Source organism: Pan troglodytes, chromosome 19, assembly GCF_028858775.2.
Source record: "Pan troglodytes isolate AG18354 chromosome 19, NHGRI_mPanTro3-v2.0_pri, whole genome shotgun sequence".
NCBI classification, from domain to species: Eukaryota; Metazoa; Chordata; class Mammalia; order Primates; family Hominidae; genus Pan; species Pan troglodytes.
Window position 1 is genome coordinate 72,490,001 of NC_072417.2, and position 23,041 is coordinate 72,513,041.

The 23,041-nt window shown below is 45.1% G+C and overlaps 1 protein-coding gene across 1 annotated transcript in view; it reads left to right on the top strand.

Annotated features, from left to right (window-relative positions):
* Positions 1-23,041, top strand: part of YPEL2 (yippee like 2) — a 69,666-nt gene that overhangs the window by 36,256 nt on the left and 10,369 nt on the right. The window contains exons 3-4 of the mRNA XM_001134774.8: positions 20,057-20,100; positions 21,090-21,198. Of these exons, the coding sequence (XP_001134774.2) occupies positions 20,057-20,100; positions 21,090-21,198 (153 nt within the window). The remainder of the gene's footprint in view (positions 1-20,056; positions 20,101-21,089; positions 21,199-23,041) is intronic.

A 23,041-nucleotide genomic window follows, 5' to 3' on the forward strand; every position in this document is an offset into this window, starting at 1 on the left:
TGCCCAGGGTGGTCTAAAATTCCTGGGCTCAAGTGATCAGCCCGCCTTGGCCTGCCAAAGTGCTGGGATTGCAGGCGTGAACCATGCACTTGCCTGGAATTCTTGCCCTTAAGTAGCTTATGATCTAATGGGGAAGGCAAATAGGTAAACGGTGATAAAATGTAGTGAAACACAGTCATTGTTTCACTGTAAGTGATTGTTCCAGATGTTATGAGGGTAAAGAGCAGGATGAATATTTACTAAGATGAGTGTTTAGAAGCATTTACTAAGTGGACAAGAAGACGAAGACAAGAAAGAGGAGTCCATTCTGAGCAGAGACAGAGAAACATGACACGAGGCCAAGTCCAGGGACCACAGGGAAGACAGATGGGGAGTCTGTGCTTTAGGGAAGCAGGTCAGGGTGGATCATGCAAGGCCTAGAAGGCCAAACTAAGGAGTTTAGACAGAGTTCTGGATGCTGTGAGGAGCTGCTAAAAGGTTTTAAGCAAAGGAGTGATAGGATTTTATTGAGATTGGATGAGAATAAAACATAGCCTATTTTGGAAAATCAACTTCTTTAGCTTCTGTAAACCATGTATCCTTGAGCTTTGTGTGATTATACAATGTTGATGTTGTGGAGTAGTGGGCATTGATAACGTGCCATAGCTGTTTAAAAATAGTCAGGCTGGGTCCTTCCTTGGTGGTGCCTTCAGCTAAATAGCAAGCAGGTAGATCACTGGCAAACAGCAGGCAGTCATAACTCTAAGAAGAGGGCCTTTGTTAGTTCATGGAGGTCTGGGGGTTTGCAGGTCCTGGGCCCTCTGTCTCATCTGACACTCCTGGCTTCTTGAGTAAGGCTCCCCAAATCATTGAAAGCGGGCAATTGCAACTCCCTGTTGATGAGTTTTTCTCTAAATTTAAAGAGAGAATTCAGTTGCAGAATTCCAGTGGCTTTGGTGTAGCCATGAGGTTTGGAATACGGCCAAGTGAAGGTGGAAATAAGTAGCTTCTGCAGTCTTTATGTATTTAGAGAATAATTGAAACAGGCATTGGAAAATGGGGATTCTTGGACAGTGATTCCCAAATCTGACAGTACATCAGAATCACCTGAGATACAAAGCCAGATTGCCAGACCCCACCTCACAGATTCCTTTTCTGAGGGTCTGAGAGTGTTGTGGAATCAGAGCCCTGATGGCCGAGGGAAGCAGGTCACCTAGGACACAAGATTTAAGGAGACACTCACTCTCAGAGTTGTACAGTACAGGGTCAGCACCCCACAAAAAGTGCCTCCTTAAATTTCATGTTCCAGCCTTCTGGCTCGCCTGACCCTAGTCCCAGACCCACTGGGGATCTGTATTTTAACAAGTATCCCTGTCCCGGTCTGATGTAACCAGTACTAATATTTGGGAGCCACAGCTCTAGGACAAGCGTTCTCAGTACTTGGAAGATACACGTGCTGTCCCTAATGTCCGCTGCCTGCTATCCAGCACTTTACACTTGTTGTAGTTCCCTGGAGGTCCAAAGAGTAGTTTTGACTGACGTTTATTTGAAAAAGGAAACAGCTCTTTGGAGGCCTTCTTTTAATTATTCTAACAATAGCCATCATTTTACTGGGTGTCTACTAAGGGGCAGGCATTGTGCTAGGCATGTTTTATGTGAATCATGTCTTTTGCCTCAGACTAATCCAAAGAGAGATGTACTACTGTTGTCTCCATTTTTAGATGAGGAATGTGAGGCTCAGACAGATTGAGTTGACCAAGGTGACCCAGCTAGGAAATGGCAGAACCAGAATTTTTTTCTTTTTTTTTTTCTTTTTTTCTTTTTGAGACGGAGTCTCGCTCTGTCGCCTGGGCTGGAGTGCAGTGGCGCGATCTGGGCTCACTGCAAGCTCTGCCTCCTGGGTTCACGCCATTCTCCAGCCTCAGCCTCAGCCTCCCGAATAGCTGGGACTACAGGCGCCTGCCACCATGCCCGGCTAATTTTTTGTATTTTTTAGTAGAGACGGGGTTTCACTGTGTTAGCCAGGATGGTCTTGATCTCCTGACCTCGTGATCCGCCCGCCTCGGCCTCCCAGAGTGCTGGGATTACAGGTGGGAGCCACTGTGCCCAGCCAGAATTTTTATTTTTATTTTTTAATGATTCTGATTTTTATTATCAGGTCAGAACAAATGAAATAGCAGCCAAAGGGTCTGTCATATATTCTGGTTTTCACTGGTCCTCAGGCCAGGCAGGCTAGAATTTAAATTCGGGCCTGATCTCAGGGTCTACCATTAAGTGCTGTATCACACAACCTATTTCTTGATTTGACTAAACAGAGGAACCCAACACAAGCCCTTCCATTGGTCCTTCTCAGGCTGTCTGCCTCGCTTTGAAATCTCCAGGTAACCCCCTGTTCCTGGCGTCTTACACTTGGACCAAACATGGCACCCCAGATTGCTTTGGCTTGTTTCTTTGCTGTTTGTTTCAATAGGGTTTGCTGGCCCATGGAGCCATGGCACACAGAGGAAGGGACAGAGGAGGGGCACAGGTGGCCCTCAGCAGGGGCAGAGAATTATCCTTCCTTAAGCTGTTTGCTGATTAACTCCCTTCTCTGCTGAAACCAGACAAGAGGAACTCAAGAGTCAGCAGGGCTCAGAAGCTCCAATTAATGTGTAGTCCAACTGGGTCAGGGGGAGTGACCCTGTGCAGTGGCCCTTTTTTGTTTTTTTGTTTTTGTTTTATTTTCCCCAGGAGCATGTGTGCCCCCACCTTACTAGAGTAGAGTTCCGCACACTGGGAGGAGGGATTCCAGCCCCCAGCCGAGGGAGTTAGAGCTCCTGTGAAGCACAGGCCTGTCTAGTCGGTCCCTTCCTCCCTGGCCTGCTGGCTGGGCTCTGGCTGGTGTTAAGTTGCCCCAAATACCCAGTCTCCTGTTTCACATCCTTAGGCAAAGATCCCATGGCCAAGGTGCCCTTTCGGCTTAGCTTTGCCACCGGCTGCTTGCAGACAGATAAGCTTCTAACAGTAGGGAAGGGGGAAGGTCGGAGGTGGGCAGAATGCTGAGCAGACCCCTTTGTCTGCAGGCATAGTGGGCTCTGCAGCTCCCCAGTATCGTGTTGGATGGGGCAGGCCCTGGGTGGTGACCAGCTGCCTGTCCCCAATCCTCCACTTCTTTAGTGGCAGGTGGAACATGGCTTGGCTGGGGCACAATCGTACATATGCTCCGGCTTTACCTTGGGGTGGAAATTGGAGGCTGAAAGTTTGTAAGTGTTGAGAGGCAAGCAAACTCTGTGTTTGTGTGAGCTGGAGAATGCAGGGGCTGCCTGAGCCAGGCTCTGTCTCTGCAGAGTCTGCCCTGGCTGTGCCAGACTCCCTGTCCAGACCTCTCAGAGATGTTTCATTCCTTGGGCTGGGTTGAACTGAGACATAGCCCTGCCGCGAGACAGGAGGGAGAAGGAGCCAGTGGACAGAATGTTCTCATGCCTGGATGCACCAGCCACAGCACAGACTGGGGCCTTGGGAATTAAGATGAAACCTCTCCTGTTTCTTTAGCCAGTCAATATCTTTAGTAACAAATGAGATTACTGCCTGGATGAACTGGTTTTAATTTACCTTTCTAAAGTGATACATGTGCTTAAAATGAATATGGGAGTGACGAGGAAGTTTGCACAGTTCACTTCACTGGTCTCACTTCTTTGGGGAATGAACATGAACTCTTGGACCTGAATTCCCACCTCCTCCTCTCTTCCTGTCACTTGTAACCAAGTATCTGAAACCTGCTGGCTATAGGAATTATTACATTATGTGGAGTACTGGATATCCCAGACAGTCCCCAAGGAGAGGTCCCCCATCATGGCTTCCAAAGATAACCTTGGATGTAGGTACCAGAGTGACAGAACCCAGAAACTGGGCCTCTGTGTATAAGTTGGTCTTGAGTGTCCAGAGGCTGTTTTAAAATGTGTACAGAAAGGTAGCAATTAAATGTTTGTCTTGGAATAACCCTGGCCTCTGAATTTTCCCAGAAGCCCTAGCCTGGGGAAGATGATTAAAAATAGATCTGAGTAGCACTTCCTGCTTGGCAGATGGCTGATAGCAAATGCTAGGCTTGTGGCTGACCTTTCCTTTCTGAAATCTCCTCTGTTTCCATGATGCTAATTGAGTCCCTCTCTAGGCCCAATCAAAGACTCCTTAGCTGGTTGCAAAAAAGTAAAATACAAAAAGCATGGCTTGCTGTCCTGGCTGGGCTCAGTTCATGGAGCAACATGAAAGTGCTGGAATTTGCATGGAAACACCCACTCTGTGGTCTAACTGGCTGGTCCTTGTTTAGAAACTAACAAGTTCTGCTTTCAGATTTACTGCCCAGTGCTGCTAAGGATCCCACACCCTCTCCGCTCCCTTCAGTAAGGAAATATTTGTGCATTGAAGAGTGATAAGAATGCCCTGTGTTTAGATGTGGGCACAATAGACAATGCTCACCACACAAAGCAGATGCTTAAGAGAGGCAGGGGCCTTGTGAGATGTGTGTTCTAGGACTGACTCTATCCCCATCCACTGTTGCCTTTCCTCATACCCAAGGTTGTTGTGAGAAGTTAAAGTAAATAGTGCTTATGACAATGCCCCGAGGCAGTATCAGAACATGGAACATACAGTGTAGTGTTGTTATTATCATGTTAATTTTTTGACATGGGCTCTGTTGCCCAGTCTGGAGTGCAATGGCATGGTCTCGGCTCACTGCAACCTCCGCCTTCCAGGCTCAAGTGATTCTCCTGCCTCAGCCTCCTGAGTAGCTGGGATTACAGGCGTGTGCCACCACACACAGGTAATTTGTATTTTTAGTAGAGACAGGGTTTCACCGTGTTGGCCAGGCTGGTCTTGAACTGACCTCGTGATCCACCTGCCTCAGCCTCCCAAAGTGCTGGGATTACAGGCGTGAGCTGCTGTGCCCAGCCTATTTTTATTATTATATGTTGCAAACATCTCAGGGCCACCATTGATTTCTCCTCGAGTTGTTATTCTCCGTAGGAAAGAGATGGGGATGTAGCTGGACTGTACTGAGGAGTCCTTAGCAGCAAAACAGATGCACTTCCAGCTGCTTAATCATGATAGATGGAGTAGGTTGCCGGGGGCTTCTGCTGGCTTTCAAGGCCTCACAGCCTCTTTGACCTTACTTCCTCTTCATGAAAGCCCTCTGCTGTGATCAGCCCTCCTACAGTGCTCTCATCTCCTCCTGTCCCATCCATCTTCTCTGAACTCCTTTAACAGCCATAATTTATTGCCGCGAATTATACTGCTTTAGACTTAATGTATTTTAGTCCCGTTTTCTAGGTGGCTAGATGGACTAGCTATATACTCTCTGTGGTGCCCAGCAAGGCTCCGGACATGGCTGCTCATTAGATATTTGTTGATTGATCATCACGGAGACACAATATTTCTTCATGTGGCCCTATCGCAACATTCTGAGTCACTCCCTTCTTGTTGGACACTTGGGTTTCCCTGTAATTTTTTTTACCGTCAGAGATTGCTTTAGTGGGACTCAAAACTGTTTTGCTCAGGAGATGATTTTCCAATGCTTGATATTTCGCAGTAAGTCAGGCACTTGCGTTGGCCAAGAAAGATTGAGCACCCACATAAGTGGAAGGGGTTTATGTTTCTATGTCTAAGGATGGGAGTCTTAAGGAATTATCAGATAAGGTTGGTCATCTGATGAGCAGAAAAGACTTGCTTTTTACGCAGATAAACAGGAAGTTTGAAAACACAAGAGAAGTCTGAGTCAGAAATGTTCATTTAATATGCGAGGCATCTATTCTCTTGAGAATATGGACTCACAGAATGTTCACCCTTGTAAGAGACCTTGCTCAATCCCTTCATTTCACAGATGATGCAATCCCAGTTCAGAGTATCGGGGTTCTAGCTAAGGACACCATCCTAGTTGAAGGCAGATGATCTAGCCTTGCCTGGCAGGGGTGGAGTGGGTAGTCTGGTTATTCTGACCCAGTTATGTTCCATTTCTAGAGGGAATACCGAGAAGCATCAGTGTGTGCTCTTGCATTTTGGCAAGCACCCTATGCTCAAATCCTTCTAATAATTATATGCCCATGTCTCTTTCATAAGGCTCTTTGGCTAGGAGTTCTTCAGTCCCCACCATAATTCTTACCACCATGACCCTTTCAAGTAACATTGTCTCTTCCTTGATACTGTTTCACATAACTCTACTCTTGAATCCAGTCCCAGAGGGTTGGAATAGAGAGGTTGAAGGTGGATATATGCTAATGCGCTCACCAGAGGAAAGTCTGATGTTGGACAACTGCCACAGCAGGGACAGTCACAATGTACTTTGGTTTGTGCATGTAACCTGAAGCCCAATTAATTGTTTCAGTAAGGCCTGGTGCTTTGATTAACATTAGAAGGAAAGTGTAGGAAGTGTCTAGGGAACACCTTTTAGTATGAAATGAAAAAGAGGTGTAGAAAACAATAGTGAACATGGTCAGACCAGGCCACATAGGGAAAATTTGAAGGGACTGGTAGGAAGAAGGTGGATATTGTTATGCCATTTCACAGATGAGGAACTTTTGACCCGAAAGCCGAACAAACCAAGAGTACGTGGCAGAGGAAGTGCTAGAACCGGGAACTGAACCTAGTCAGTTTATCCAACTATATAATTCTTTCATTCTACCAAGCTACTAAACTGAGAGAAGTTTAGCCCATAGAAGGAAAACCTGATGTGGGAGAGATAAGAGCTTTAAATCTATGACCTGAAGTGTTACAGTGCCAAGGATCTAAAGATGGAGGAATCAGGAAGCTCTAAGGAGAAAGAGCTCAGCTCACATAAGGAATTTTGGCATTGTCAGAGTGATTGGCAGTAGAATGGGCTTCCTCAGGAGGTAGTGAGTTCTCTGCCCCTGAAAGTATTCAAGGAGAGGTTTGGTAGAAATGTGGGGGAGAGCCATGCTTCAGGTGCATGGTTGACCTTTGCGCATAGGGAGGGGTCTTTCAAATCCCAGTGTCTGTGAGTGTATTTAAAACTGGATAAAGTCATGTATGTATGTTTTCCTTTGAGATCCTTCACTGTACCCAAACTACAGCCCACTGCATGAGATTCCAGTGGCCTGTAATTACTTAAATATTTCTCTTTGCAACTCCTGAAGCATTCTTCAGTATTCTTTGCTAGTTCTTTGCTATGTGGTCCAGGTGCCAAAGCAAGAAGGGATTTAGAGTTTCTTAGCTTTTAATTATTTGTTTCCGAGAGATTTTAAATTAGAATCATTCAGTCTTGAGATGAAAAAGCTGTTTTTAGGCTGGGACTCAGAGGGTGTTCCCTCGGTGGTCCTCAGACAGCCTTAAGCATTGCAGGTCTACAAATTTGATATTATCCGTTCACTTGAGTGATCAAGCTCTGGTGAAGTGATTCACAGTAACACAACTCACAGGAAATTAATTGGGAAACTGCAATTCTAATTCATTAATTTACAGTGGAGCAGATAATCCTGAAAGCTTGGACTGTATGTTGTCTTTGTTGAAGGTAAACCCACTTGAGCGAGAGAATTAAATTTAGGCGATTGCTAAGTCAGTATGGAATCAGAGCAGAGAAATTTGAATAGCCTAAGAGATTTTCATAAGTTCTAACAGAGTGATCCATCCTCCTTCATCAGAGAGACAGACTTTTCCAGTGAATACCCTCTAGAAAAATTTTGGGACTTAGAGTCAAAAGCTGTGGGTTTAAAGTTCTGACCTTGACTTACAAGCTGTGTGAAACTGGGGAAGTTTAACAGCTCTAGGCTTCAGTTTCCTCCTCTGTCTTGGAGGTTTTATCAGTTCACATGTGAAAGTGTTTTGCATATTCTGACATCCTATATCCCTGTCAGTTTTAGTCTCATTCTGTTTAGGCTACCTTCTTTTTAGGAAGTCATTTGGATGACACCTTCATGACCCCGTCTTCATTCTTCCCTAAACTTTAGAGCCAGACTGCCTGGACCTCTGTCATCATTTATTGATTGTGGGTTTGTTGTTGTTGTTGTTTTGAGATAGAGTCTCTCTCTGTCGCCCAGGCTGGCATGCAATAGCGCGATCTGGGCTCACTGCAATCTCTGCCTCCCAGGTTCAAGCGATTCTCCTGCCTCAACCTCCCTAGTAGCTGGATTACAGGCACCCGCCACCACATCCGGCTAATTTTTGTATTTTTGATAGAGACGGGGTTTCACCATTTTGGCAGACTGGTCTGGAACTCCTGACCTCAGGTGATCCACCTGCCTTGGCCTCCCAAAGTGCTGGGATTACAGGTGTGAGCCACCATGTCCGGCCAGATAGTTTGACCTTAGGTATATTTCCTAGCCTCTCTTCTCCTTACTTTTCTCATCTGTAAGGTGGGAAGAATGATTATACCCACCTGATTTTCGTTGTTTTTTGTTGAGAGGATTAAGTTACTTCACTTTGAGTTACTGTTTGAATCCTGCCCTAGTACATGGTAGTCATCATATGAGTGTGAGCCATGACTGTTATTTCATAATTTCTAACTCATTTTTATGAGCCACCTCAGTCTCATTTACAAACTCTAATTTCGCTGTAGTGATTGCTTATTAGAAAATAGTCAGGCGTGGTGGTGGGCGCCTGTACTCCCAGCTGCTTGGGAGGCTGAGGCAGGAAAATCACTTGAACCTGGGAGGCAGAAGTTGCAGTGAGCAGAGATGGCGCCACTGCACTCCAACCTGAGTGACAAGAGCAACACACTGTCTCAAAAAAAAAAAAAAAAAAAAAGCAAAGAAAAAGGAAAGAAAGAAAATATTTTGAAAGCAATCCCTTCTGTAGCATGTGGCTTCCATTGTGGAGGGTGGCTTTCTCAGGCCTTTTTGCCTAGATTGGTTACAAAGGAAGTCTTACTTTGGGAGTCCGTAGGTTTTGCCCACTGACTTCATAGACAACCTTTGAAGTATAAGAACATTTTCATTGGCCAGTGCCCATTTGGCTTTGGGATCAGGAATGCAAATTGAAACATAAATCAGGAAATTGATATTTGTTCTTCCTAGGCATATTAATTTATATTATCCTTTTTAACTCTAACAATTGTTTTCAAGGGCCCGATGGCTTTGAGAGACATTTGAGCTCCAATATTTCAGCCCTCCTAAAGGTTCTGGCTTATATTTGAACTGCAGAGGGCCCAGCTCTTAATGGCTGACTGCCCTTGCATCCTGGCACCACCGTCAGTGTCTAACTCAGAAGCTAGACTCCCTGAACAGACCTGGTGAGGATGGCATGTTGGCCTCTCTTCTGTAGAGGATGGGGATATCTGATCATGGGCATCCCCCACTCTCCATCCTTCTGGACGAGGCATACTTCCCATGCCTCACTCCTTCTCTGCAGGATGCTGAGAGCTGGCAGCATCTGCTTTCCCACTGGCTGCATGTTTACCTTGGCATCTGCTGTTCTAACCCCATGCCACAGACTGGAGAGGTTTATCCTGCTCCTGGTTCAGCAGAGAACAGCACACTGCCAAAGCCCCATTTGAAGCCCTTAGGACAGTTGGAAGAGGTGTGGGAGAGGAGCTTATGGGGTCTAAGCCGTAGGGGGATTTGGAAGAATCTGGGGTGCTCTGGCTGAACGGCCTGGCCCTTCCAGACTAGTTTTGCAGCTCCCATTTTAAATCCTGAAAGCCTGTGCTGGTGTGAAGGGAAGCACACATTTATTAAATGCTTTTTATGAGCCACATTTGGTACTTACTATACACACAATCATTTCATCTTCACCACGTCCCTCTGGAATAGGGCGTTATTGAATCGGCAATATGTTCCTCCTTTCTGTAGAGAACCCTGAGGCTCGGAAGGATGAAGTGACTGGCCCAAGGTTTACACAGCTAGTGAGGGCTGGCTCCAGGCCCTCTCAGGCTCCAAAGCCGGCATCCTTTCCCTTGAACATCAGGCAACACGACACCATGAGGCAACAGATCTTATAGGATCTCTCTCTGTCCCATTCCCTAGGCCCATCCCTGAAAGTGGCTTAGTTCCCCGAAACACTTCTGATACCTTGTCACTGAGACTCCTAAAAGGACTCTAAAAGGGCCCAGTTTGTGTAGGTCAACAGGAAGGGAATTTGAAAAGTCTGATCATTAAATGGCTTAAGTCCCAGAGTCTCCTCCTTTTTTTTTTTTTTTTTGAGACAAGTTCTCACTCTGTCACCCAGGTTGGAGTGCAGTGGCGTGATCTCAGCTCACTGCAACCTCCACCTCCCAGGTTCAAGCAGTTCTCATGCCTCAGCCTCCCAAGTAGCTGGGATTACAAGTGCACACCACCACGCCCAGCTAATTTTGGTAGAGACGGAGTTTCACCATGTTGGCCAGGCTCATCTTGAACTCCCTGACCTCAGGTGATCCACCCACCTCAGCCTCCCACAGTGCTGGGACTACAGGCGTGAGCCACCGTGCCTGGCTGGATCTCTCCCTTTCATCAATAAAACACCAGCACCCAGGCCGCCTCACCACCTTTTGTTTTTGTAGTTCCAAGCATCGTGAATGTTCCCATGCTCTTGGAATTTTATGACTCCACACAGCAGATATTTCCTCCTTTAGAGCCAGTGGCTTCCCTGCCCCTCCCTCCATCTGTTGCGGGAATGTGTGAGTGCATGGAGACTACCACAGCTCAAATCCACGGGAGGAGGGGCCTTAAGAAAGTCATCCTTCTGCCCCTCGGCTTTTTACCCCCATCTCAAAGGTTCCTAGACAGGTATGTGACAGTCTTTTTAAAATCATAAGCATATACAGTGGCTTTGTTCTATCCTAGTCTTTACTGGTGACCTATGTCCCCATGTGGAAGACGAATAGAGTCAGGAAGTTCTTCCTTTATAATTAACCCAAGTCTCTCTCATTTCCGTCTGTGTCCTCTTGTTCTTACTGCAGAGAAGATGGAATAAATCCCCTTCAGTCTTTCCTCTTAGCTAAATGTTCACAGCTTCTGTAAGTTGCACTCGGGTTCTAATTCTGGAAGTTTTTAACTTTGTTCTTCATCATCACCCCTCTCACTTTCTCCGTATGCATCCCCAAGGCTGAAATCTTAAACAGGATCTAGGGCTGTTTTGTTTGGGTTCCAACTCTTTGGAATGGAGCCTATAGCTTACTTTGACCCAATATAGGAAAGCTCACCAGGCCTAACCATGGTTGGAGAAAAAAATGGAAAAAGGACTGATCTGACCCTTCCCTGCAGAATGTGAGATCTGTTGAGTTGGAGGGGTTTAGACGACACTCCAAGGGCAAAGGTTTTACTAATCCTCCTTTCTATCTCTACCTACACACTTCTGATGCCTTCTCACTGAGATGCCTAAAAGGAGTTAAAATGTATAGTGCCTGGAGCAAATCCATAGAGACCGACAGTAGATTTATGGTTGCCAGAGGCTGGGGGCAAGGGAGACAGAGGCTGGCTGCTAATGGTGTGTGATTTCTTTTTGGAGTGTGAAAATGTTCTGGAAATAGTGGTGATAGTTGCGTGACCTTGTGAATATAAGAACCACTGAATTGTCTACTTTAAAAGAGTGTGAATATATCTCACACTCTTTTGTAATGTGAATTATATCTCAATTTTTAAAAGCTCAAGTTTACGTTTGTACCAGTAAGTTTTTTTTGTTTCTGAGTGAACTCAGCACATCAATAAGTTTGGGGTTTTTGTTTTGTTTTGACAGGGTCTCACTCTGTCACCCAATCTAGAGTGCAGTGGTGTGACCTCGGCTTACTGTAACCTCTACCTCCCGGGTTCACGTGATTTTCCTGCCTCAGCCTCCCAAGTAGCTGGGATTACAGGCACGCACCACCACGCCCAGCTAATTTTTGTATTTTTAGTAGAGACTGGGTTTCGACATGTTGGCCAGGCTGGTCTCGAACTCCAACCTCAAGTGATCACCTGCCTCAGGCACCCAAAGTGCTGGGAAAAGTGCTGGGATTACAGGCTTCAGCCACCACGCCCAGCTTAATGAGTTTTGTTTAAAGCTGCATAATAGAAACATTCTAACAGTAACAAAGTATATAGTCTTGAAGTTTATGAAGCACTTGATAAACAGTATCTAACTTCTTTTTTTTTTTTTTTTTTTTTTTTTTTTTTTGTTGAGATGGAGTCTTACTGTGTTTCCCAGGCCGGAGTGCAGTGGCGCTGTCTCGACAACCTGTGCCTCCTAGGTTCAAGTGATTTTCCTGCCTCAGCCTCCCAAGTAGCTGGATTACAGGCATGCATCACCACGCCCAGCTAATTTTTGTATTTTTAGTAGAGACGGGGTTTCGCCATGTTGGCCAGGCTGGTCTCGAACTCCTGACCTCAAGTGATCTGCCCTCCTTGGCCTCCCAAAGTGCTAGGATTACAAGCGTGAGCCACCATGGCCAGCCCTAACTTATCTTTTATACAAATCAGGTGTGAGTGAGAGCTATTTTATTATGCCTGTTTTACAGACTAGAAGATTGTGGCTCAGAGAGGTTAATGAGCTTGTTCAAGGTAGTAACATAGCTAGTATACAGTACAACAAGGACTTATACCCTGGCAATATGACTCTTTGAAGCTTGTGCAGTTAACACTGTGTATGAGTGGTAAATTGGGGAAGCAAGTGCCAGGTGCTTTAAAAGCGGTGGATTCACAGAAAATTGTAACTGGAAAGTATCATCGGGAGCTTCAGTCCCATCCCTCCATTTTAATGGAGACATTGAATTGCAAAGTGGGGAAGCCTTGCCTTTTGGCGTAATAGAGAAAGAGGGAGACCAAAGTCACCAAAGAAAGAGGTTTGAAGAACCAAGTAGGTTAGAGTCAACCTCTTCATCTCTCTCTTCCAGGCCCCCGTAAAGGCCGAGGAGGAGAGGTAGGGACTTTTTACTCTGTGCTTCATTTACCTCACTTATTCTTCTCAGCAACCCTAGGAAATGGACATGGTTTCTACTTACAGATGAAAAAGATGTGGCAGCTCAGAGGTTAACTGACTCTTCCAGGGTCAAGTAGCTAATAAGTTGAAGTTGTAAAGCCAGGACTTGAACCTGAATCTTCTGATGCCAAGACTAGATCCTCTTACACTGTGCAGATATGCAAGGGATCACCTAGTTCCCAGATGTTAGATGGTGTGGCAGGTGGGCATCTGCTTTCCCCATCTCTCTCTGCACCTCCTGAGGCACATGCTTGGTAGCTGATGGTTGATCTTCCTAGAGAGAGAAGGGGGCTGAAGTTTGAGAGGCTCTGCTCCTCTGCTAGACCCTTCATTTAGGGAGAAGTCTGTTCAAGTGAATAGGACTCCAAGGTGAGGACCTGTATCTATCACCAGGGGGAAGAAACTCACACATTTGCTCTGTTGCTGCCTCCTGCTTCAATCCAGAGTATTCATTTTTCAGTGGTTCTCCTACTTTTAAAAGGAGTTTCTGCCTTCCAAACTTGCAAAGGGGCCCAAAATCCGTGGTTTTGGCTACTAAACAGGAAACTCAAAGCCCTTTCTGTTCCTTTGAGCTGGCTGGAAGGGCTGGGCCTGGAACTATTACTTTACTTTAAAGGACAGAAGAAAAGTTTTGTGTGGCTTAAAAAACAAAACAAAAACCCTTTCCTGGAGGCCTGCACACCAGCCTTGGTTGATACACAACATGGAAAAGAGCCGCCTTGTTGCCTGGCAGTAATGACAGCAAACAAATGTGTCTGACAGCCTGTTTGGCATCTCCTGGTCTGAAATTCTGTTTGCTTTATTCTAATTGCTTCCTTAACTTCCTTTCAGTCTCCCCACCTTCGGTACCACCCTCTCTCCAGGCCGTGCCAGGTTGTGCCAGGCTGGGCTGGGCCCCACAGGATCCAGCAGCCCAGCTGGGGCTATTCTTGTCTATCTGCAAGATGCCTGTTGTTCTCCATGGCTGTTTTTCTCATCATAAATGTTGACTTGGCAGGGGCCCCAGAATGGAACCCATGATGGAAAAGTCTTCCAGAACTCTGCCTCAAAAAACACAGCTGATCCCGAGTGCCAGGCCGAGGAAACAGAGGTTCATAGATACTGCTCCTCAAGGGAACCTGAGTGGCTATGGCCACCAGGACAGCCCTGAGGGGGTTCAGTACCCTTTGTACATGTGGGCCTCTCCCCGCAGACTCTCTCAAAACAGGCCTGGAAGAAGCCATGGGCCCTTGGAGGTGCCTTAGGGCCTGGCTGGCATTTCTCTGCTCTGCCACGTGCCGTCCCCCACCCCGACTCTCTCTAGGAATTCTAATCTGTGTCGGGCCAGAGAAAGTGACTCTTAGGTCCAGCCTGGAAGCAGACAGAAACCCCCAGAACATTGGCCTTCACACTTTTAAAATGACATACCCCTATCCGTAAAATGTTTGAGCATAAACTCCTAATATATATGTACTTATTTATGAATTACATATGTGTGCTGCCATGTAATATGTACATTGTAAGCATACAATTTTTAATGAACATTTATATAATTTAAATGGATGAAAGAAAAATTAGAAAATGGTTTTAAATTTTATTGAAGGTATATGCAATTGGATATACTCCTTTAAGAAAAGTCTTGGTTCATCACTTTCTGATGCGGTAATTCAAAAGACGTATTCTAATGAGAGGGTTGTTCTTGAAAACTCTTAGGAAAAGTGGCTTTTTGGTTTTGGTTTTGGGTTTTTTCTGTAGAGATGAGGTCTCACTGTGTTGACCAGGCTGGTCTCAAACTCCTGACCTCAAGTGGTCCTCCTGCCTCGGCCTCCCAAAGTGCTGGGATTATAGGCATGAGCCATCACGCCTAGCACTGAAAAGTGTTCTTACAATATTTCAGAAATATCCTTCACAAATATAATTTTAAAAAGAATTTAAAAATATGAAAATGAACAAGGGTTCAAACCCCTCTGAAACTCTTTGTTTGGAATAGTTTTAAATAGATTAGGGAATTGCTTACAATTCCTAATTGTATAGATATAGAGTGTGCAGGCATAGATTTTAGAAATGGATTATTATTTTACAAATTTATTGAATTTTTAAAATTTTATTTTTATATTTACATACAGTAAAATTCACTCTTTGGTGAATAGTCATACAAGTTTTAACATAGATAAGTCTTAGGACCTTGGAGTCTTATAGTCTATTTAGTCTTACAGTCTTATAAATATATAGTCTAGGCCGGGCGTGGTGGCTCACGCCTGTAATCACAGCACTTTGGGAGGCCGAGGCGGGTGGATCACGAGGTCAGGAGATTGAGACCATCCTGGCTAACACGGTGAAACCCCATCTCCACTAAAAATACAAAAAACTAGCTGGGCGTGGTGGTGTGTGCCTGTAGTCCCAGCTACTCAGGAGGCTGAGGCAGGAGAATGGTGTGAGCCTGGGAGGTGGAGCTTACAGTGAGCCGAGACCGCGCCACTGCACTCCAGCCTGGGTGACGGAGCGAGACTCTGTCTCAAAAAAAAAAAAAAAAAAAAAAAAAAAATATATATATATATATATATGGTCTAATAGTGATTATAAGACTTTCTTTTGTTATAGGGCCTAAGAGTACCATTCTTCTGTTACCAAGATAACAGAACAATTCCATATCTCTTACTAACTCTTATAGTTAAACATTCTTTTTACCCATAACCTCTAGCAGCCACCGATCTTCTTAGCATAATGTATTTCAGATTCATCCATGTTGTTCTGTATATCAATAGTTTGTTCCTCTTTATTACAGAGTAGTAGTATATGGATATACCAATCTATCCGGTCACCATTTGAGACATTTAGGTTGTTTCCAGTTTGGGGCGATAATGAATTAAGCTGTGAAAAACACTCTGATACAGGTTTTTGTATAAACATAGGCTTTCGTTTCACTTGGGTAAATGAAATTGCCAGACTCGTTTCCAAAGTTGCTGTACCATTTTGCAATGTTTGAGACTTCCAGTTGCTACACGTTCATGCCAACACTTGGTTTTGTCAGTTAAAGAACAAAAATTTAACCATTCTAATGTGGACTGATTCTGATGAAGTTCAGTTTATCAGTTTTTTTCTCTTTTATGGCTTGTGTTTCTGGTGTATCTAAGAACCTTTTCTAACACAAGGTCACAAAGACTTTCTTCTGAATATCCTCCATTTCAAATTAATTTTGTACAAGCATATCATTTTTTAGCCACAAAAATAATATAAGGTAAAAATATTGACAAAAACAAGTTCTCTGTAGCATAAGTTTCAGGTACTTTACCATAAGTGAACCCCTTTGTAGTACTTCATCTCATATGCAAAACATTGCAAAGATCCTGCTATTTAAAATCTTGTTTTTTAAAAAAATAAGATTAGCCTTATTCACAGAAACAGCAGTATTCACAATATGCTGAAAGCAGAGACAGAAAAAGAACACCTTTGTCACCTCTAACCCCCACAGTGGAGCCCCTTCCTTCCAGATACCTATACATACAGGACACATACCAGTCCAGGGAAGGTCCTAGTGGCAATCCATGCATTGTAACTGTTTAGCAAAACTTATTTTTTAAAGATAAAATATATAAAATGAGCTAGTATTTTCTCCCTGCCCTGGAGAAAAGGGTTGTCTGGGGGATTGTCTTGCACACCTTGCTGGGATACCACTGCCCTGGTAGGTCTCACAATGTTGCCTGTCTCCCTGTATTTCTCATTGTGTCTGGCAGAGAGTCAGTGATCTAGGAGGAGAAAGAAGTGAATGCATTCTTCAAAGTCTTTCTCTGTCATTAATGGTGAAGCTCTGTTGCTTCCTGTTACTTTCCTGTCTGCTTTCTTCTGGGATTTGTTTCCCAATAGCCACCTTCTTCTAAGCTCCGAACTTGAAGGTGTTAGCAAATGTTTCTTAGAGGATGACATTCCAAATTACCTGTAACTTAGGACCATGGAATAATAAGAGAATATAATTTTGAAGCTAGAAGGGGATTTGAAGGTCAGCTAGTTCAAATCTCTTATTAAAACCAAACCAAAAAGAAATGAACTATAATATCCATAGAATACAGTACTACTCAGCAACAAAAAGGGAATAAATTGTTGATATGTTCAACATGAATGAATCCTAAAAGAATTGTGCTGAGTGAAAAAAGTCAGACAAACACATATACACTGTAAAGGAAAATACATTTCATTTATTTAAAAAATTCTAGACTGGACGCAGTGACTCACATCTGTAATCCCAGCACTTTGGGAGGCCAAGGCAGGCCGATTGGGTGGATTGCTTGAGCTCAGGAGTTTGAGACCAGCCTGGGCAACATGGCAAGATTCCGTCTCTACAAAAAATCCAAAATTAGCCAGGCATGCTGGTGCGCCCCTGTAGTCCCAGCTACTCAGGAGGTTGAGGCAGAAGGATCACTTGAGCCCAGGAGATTAAGGCTGCAGTGAGCCATGATCGTGCCTTTATACTCCAGCCTGGGTGACAGAGCGAGACCTTGTCTCAAAAAAAGATTCCAGAAAATACAAATTATAGTGACAGAAAGCTGTAATCGCCTATGGATCTATAAGTGGTAAGAGGATGAGGAGGGGAGGATTCAGAGGGATATGAGGAGATGTTTGTGTGTCATGGGTAGTTTAATCTTTATTGTGGTGATGGTTTCACAGGTATATACAGATATCAAAACTCATCCAATAGTACACTTCAAATATACACCGTTTATTATGTCACTTATAGTTCAAAAAAGTTGTTTATAGAAAACAAAATAAACTAGAGACAATTTAGTTGACTCAGAATATTTAATAAATGACTACTGTGTGCCAGATGCACATGCTTATGTGTTGGGCATTCAGAGAGAGATTGAAGACATGGCGCACACCTTCAGGGAGCTCACAGTCTACTGAGGGAGTGAGATAAATAAACAGATGATTTCAATCCAGGATGCTAGTGCTAAGACAAAGGAAAACAGGCCGGGTGCGGTGGCTCATGCCTGTAATCCCAGCACTTTGGAAAGCTGAGGCAAGCAGATTGTTTAAGCCTAGGAGTTCAAGACCAGCCTGGGCAACATGGCAAGACCCTGTCTCTATAAATTTTTTTTTTTTTTTAAATAGCTGGTTATGGTGGTATGCACCTGTGGTCCCAGTTACTCAGGAGGCTCAGGCAGGAGGATCGCTTGAGCCCAGAAGGTGGAGGCTGCAGTGAGTCATGGTCACACCACTGCACTCCAGCCTGGGTGACAGAGTGGGACTCTCTTGGGGGGAAAAAAAAGGAAAGAAAGAAAAAGGAAATGCAGGGAACATGAAGAGTCTAGAACATGAGTATCATTGGGTGCCTTTTTCTGGGGAGTTTAGGGAAAGCTTAATGAAAGAGGGGAGCTGAGCTGAGGCTTATTGGGTCAGGTGGAAGAGCCTCCCCATCAGGGGGAACTTCATGGGCAAAATTAGCGTAATGCAACTTCCAGGAATTGCCTGTGGTTTGGCCTGACTGGAGTGAAGGACATAATGGGGAGGTAGCAAGAGAAGAGGCTGGAGAGGTGGCATGGCCAGGTCATGAAGCCCTGGAGTGGTGTTTGTGCTCCAGGATTGAACAGTGTGGCCAGGTCTAGACCTGTGTCACTGGGACATTGTCTTATCCAAACACTCAGCATGGACTTCCAGGTTCCAGGTTTTGAGGCTTTGACACTCATAGCTGCTCAGTTGTAGCCTGGAAGCTGCTATATTCCCCAGGGATGTTTCAGGACCCCAAAAAGGAGAGAATTGGTTTGGGTCTGGGCACCAGCTGGGGAATATCTGCCTGCCCCTTGCAGATGGACCTGGGAGTGAAGGTGTCTGGTGTATTTGAATGTTGGAGGCAACCAACAATCCAGCTGCCCCAGAGGCAGTTTTTCCACAAGCAAAGAATTTTGTTGGCTGGGTGTGGTGGCTCACATCTGTAATCCCAGTACTTTGGGAGGCCGAGGCGGGTGGATCACCAAGGTCAGGAGTTGAAGACCAGCCTGGCCAACATGGTGAAACCCTGTCTCTACTAAAAATACAAAAATTAGCCGGGTGTTGTGGTGCACACCTGTGGTCCCAGCTACTCAGGAGGCTGAGGCAGGACACTCGCTTGAACTCAGGAGATGGAGGTGCAGTGAGCCAAGATCGCGCAACTGCACTCTGATCTGGATGACAGAGCAAGACTCCATCTCAAAAAAAAAAAAAAAGAATTTTGTCTTTCACACTGGCTGGCAGCACTGATCCCTGACGTCCTGCATATCTGACAAAAATGATTGTCTCGCGTGCTGATCTGAGTCCTATCTGGTGCTCACCTACCCTCTGGTCATCTGTTAGCCACTCATCTCCTTGTTTGTTGGTTGGTTTTCAGAGCAGACTAAGATATTAAATTCAGGACACTGTTGTTAGACCACATTAAAAATGCAGGCGGCAGTGCAGAACATGGCTGGCTCATGTCAGGCCGACTTCTCAGTGTAACCAGAGAAGGAAAACATGGACAGGGCCCATGTTAATGGAAGCAGACGCCAGATTGCATGGCAGGCTCTGGCTCCTGTTTCTCCTGTTCCCTGCCGCCCTCCAGCCAAAAGAAAGAAACTCATATATAAGCTAGAGGTTAAAGTGGAATTGCTGCTTCATGAGCATTTCTGTGATGCAGAGATCAAGTTGCTTACATCTCAAAAGAGCTGCTGTGCTCCCATTTAGGATCGTAAACTGTCATGGCACTTAGGATCTTCTAGAAGGCATGACAAGCGATAAGTGTGGGTTGGATAGTTTTTTCTTGGGTCGGGGATTTTTTTGCTGCCTTTGGTAGGGCTGGACCAAGAGGCCAAGCAAAGGAGCTTGTGGTGGTTTCCATGCCTGGGCCAGCCTGGGAAAGCTGTGGCTAGCACAGATGGCTGAAATCAGGTGGGACCAGGAAACGCCAGTGCGGATTAATGATCTCAGGTGAATTAATTATACCAGGCAATGTCAGGAGGGAAGAAGTTTTTAATGACATAGTGGTTTTGGGTTTTTTTCATTTTCTTACCTGGGCTAGTGAAAACAGTCCGGTGGGCCAGATCGAGCTTTGTGGCTCTGTTAATTCCACCCTCTTCTCCGCCCCCACACCATCTGCCAGCGGGACCGTTAACTGGCTCAGTACTCCCTTTTGCTGTGTCAGTCCTGGAAGGTCATGCTTAACTGTGATTGGGGTTGGTTTCCCAAACAGATAGGTGAAATGGATGTCTAACTATCGATTTGTTTTCTTGCATTTCAGTCGTTCCAAGGAAGTCAAGGACGAGCATACCTCTTTAACTCAGTGTGAGTGCCTCTGAATGCTACATTCCTTGTGGGGTACAGATTCGAGGGATGGGAAAAAGCAATCCTTGGTGATAATTAAACAATGAACCCTGCCCTGTCTGCCACAGTAAAACTCTGTGGAGCATTACTGTCCACAATTGGTAGTCAGTTACCTTTGGGGAACATTTCTTGCCAACATCTCTGGCTAAAAATAATATATTCACTACATTCCCCCTCAGAGGGCACACCAGAGGACTGTAGTCCCACAGGGAAGAAGCTGAGGAGATTCTGAGAGCCTCAACATGAAGGGCTCATAATGAGATCTGAGATGTGTCACTGGGGAAGAGAATATGGGTGAAAAAGACACCAAGATCTGCTGCGGGACCTAAGGAGGAAGGAAGGCCCACTTCGGGCAGATGCACAGTTTCCAGGGCCCTCAGCCATCCCCAGGCACCAGGTTTATCACCTCTTCCCTGGGAAGGGAAGGTGAAGCCTACATAAGCCTGATAAACTGTAAAAATGGAAATCTGGCCTGTGGCTTGAGCTGGGCACCCTGTGAAGGAGTAGAGCCTTTCAGCACCCAGGGATCACTCATTCCTGTATCAGGACCACACTGTGCTATCACGTGTGGCATCTTCAGCTTCATTCAGTCCTCAGTAAGCTGTGAGGACCTGTGCCCATGGCTGTGGACTTCACAGTGTGGCTGTCAGCTTGTCCCCCTAAGTCACAGATTTAAAGTATTTGTTAGAAAAATTAAAATTTAAAGCAAACTCTCAACCATAAAGATTATTTCAGTAGACCCACTCCACTAGAACTTGCAGATCTGAATTTCCTTCCAGCTGAGATATTTCCCTGTGGCCACCTTTTGGGGATTGGTTTAGATCTGCTCAGCTCAGGGTTGGCTCCCCTTGGGACAGCCTTGCCCAGTTAATTTTTGCTGGAAGCTCAGCTTGAATGCCTGATGTGCGTGTCACTAACTACCCACTCTCTCTTTTTGTGCCTCGACATAGAGTTAATGTGGGCTGTGGGCCTGCAGAAGAGCGAGTGTTGCTAACAGGACTGCATGCAGTCGCAGACATTTACTGTGAAAACTGCAAAACCACTCTGGGCTGGAAATACGTAAGTATAAAGGAGTCTGGTTGGTAGAGGGCTGGAAGGGAATTGCCAAGAGCCTCATGCCAGAATCTGACACTTTCTTCTACTCACTTTCCATGGCCTTGTGGGATTGTCTTAGACCAGGATAGTCACCTGTCTACCACACTCATTCTTTCCTTTCTGTTGATATATTTCCCTCCTCCTATTCATTCCTTCACACCTACCCCCTGAGACACACACCCCTTTAGATTTAATAAATAATAATAGTAATGGCATATAACCTTACTCGACAGCTCACTAGATGCCAGGCATGCATCAGCAGCCTTAGAGGTTAGATGCTATCTTCACCTCTATTTTATGGATAGGGATACTGAGACTTAAGGAGGTTAATAGTATGTCCAAGGCAATCTAGCCATTAAATAGCCACAACAGGATAGGAATCCATGTAATATTCTGTTATTTATTTTTTATTTCTAAATTTTTCATTCTCAAAGGACGTGACCATGTAGTAGTATTCTGACACAGAGCCCATGCTGTTTTTTAAATATTAGGCAAATTTATTTTATTTCATTTTATTTTGAGACAGAGTTTTGCTCTGTCGCCCAGGCTGGAGTGCAGTGGCGCAATCTCAGCTCACCACAACCTCTGTCTCCCAGATTCAAGCGATTCTCATGCCTCAGCCTCCCAAGTAGCTGGGATTACAGGCATGCGTCACCACGCCTGGCTTATTTTTTGTATTTTTAGTAGAGACAGGATTTCACCATGTTGGCCAGGCTGGTCTCGAACTCCTGATCTCAGGTGATCCACCCCCCTCGGGCTCCCAAAGTGCTGCGATTACAGGTGTGAGCCACCATGCCTGGCCAACAAATTTGTTTCTTAATAAATAGAGACAGGGTCTCACTATGTTGCTCAGGCTGGCCTCAAACTCCTGAGCTCAAGCAGTCTTCCCAACTTGGCCTCCCAAAGTGCTGGGATTATAGGCGTGAGCCACACTGTTGCCTGGTCCAGAACCCATGTTCTGAAGCCACTGTACTTTGATACTCCAATAAATGTTCCTAAAACACCTAGGTCCCAGGCCCTGAGCAAGGCATTATCGAAAACTGCCTTAATTAACATCCACTGTCAGATGTGATCATGGCTGGACCTCTCCCAAATGGACAATTATTCTTTCATTGTTTAACTCAGCAAAAAATGTTAAGGTCCCTTTGGGGCCTAGGGAAAGTGAGCAGTCCTTTGCCATAGTGAGAGGAGGGAAGGGCTGGGATCGGCTGCTTGAACGCTGGGGACTAATTGTCCTAACATGCGCTGGGGTCGCCACATAACCATAGACACTGCCCCTACAGTCCCTCTAGCTAGTGGTTAAGAACCATCTAGGCAGCTAGAGTCAGGTTCAAATTTGGGTATATGACTTATTTGTCTGTGTGTCCTTGGACAAGCTACTTAGCTTCTGTGCTAAGTTTCCTCATACTTACAGAGTTGGTTTGAGTGTTAAATAGGATCATGCCTATAAAACACTTAGGTCATCACCTTGCATAGAGCATATGTCAGTGAAAATTAAATTGTTATTTTTATTATTGGCAGATTTTTTTCAGCCTGCACGTGTACATCCATGCATTGCACATTCCTTTCTGTTCTTGCCCTCCCTGTCATTGTGAGGATATTGAAAAGTTGGTCTTCCTGTCTCTGGGAAGGCAATTTAGTCCATGTAAAATGTCTCAAATTCCCTGTCCTGTCATATGGCTCATGAACTGCCTCTGGCTTCTGAAGGAGCCTGAAGGAGTTGTCAAACCTGCCGCAGAGTGCTGATGATATGTCAGTGTAGGTTCATCCATTGTAACAAATGTTCTAATCTGGTGTGGGATTTTGA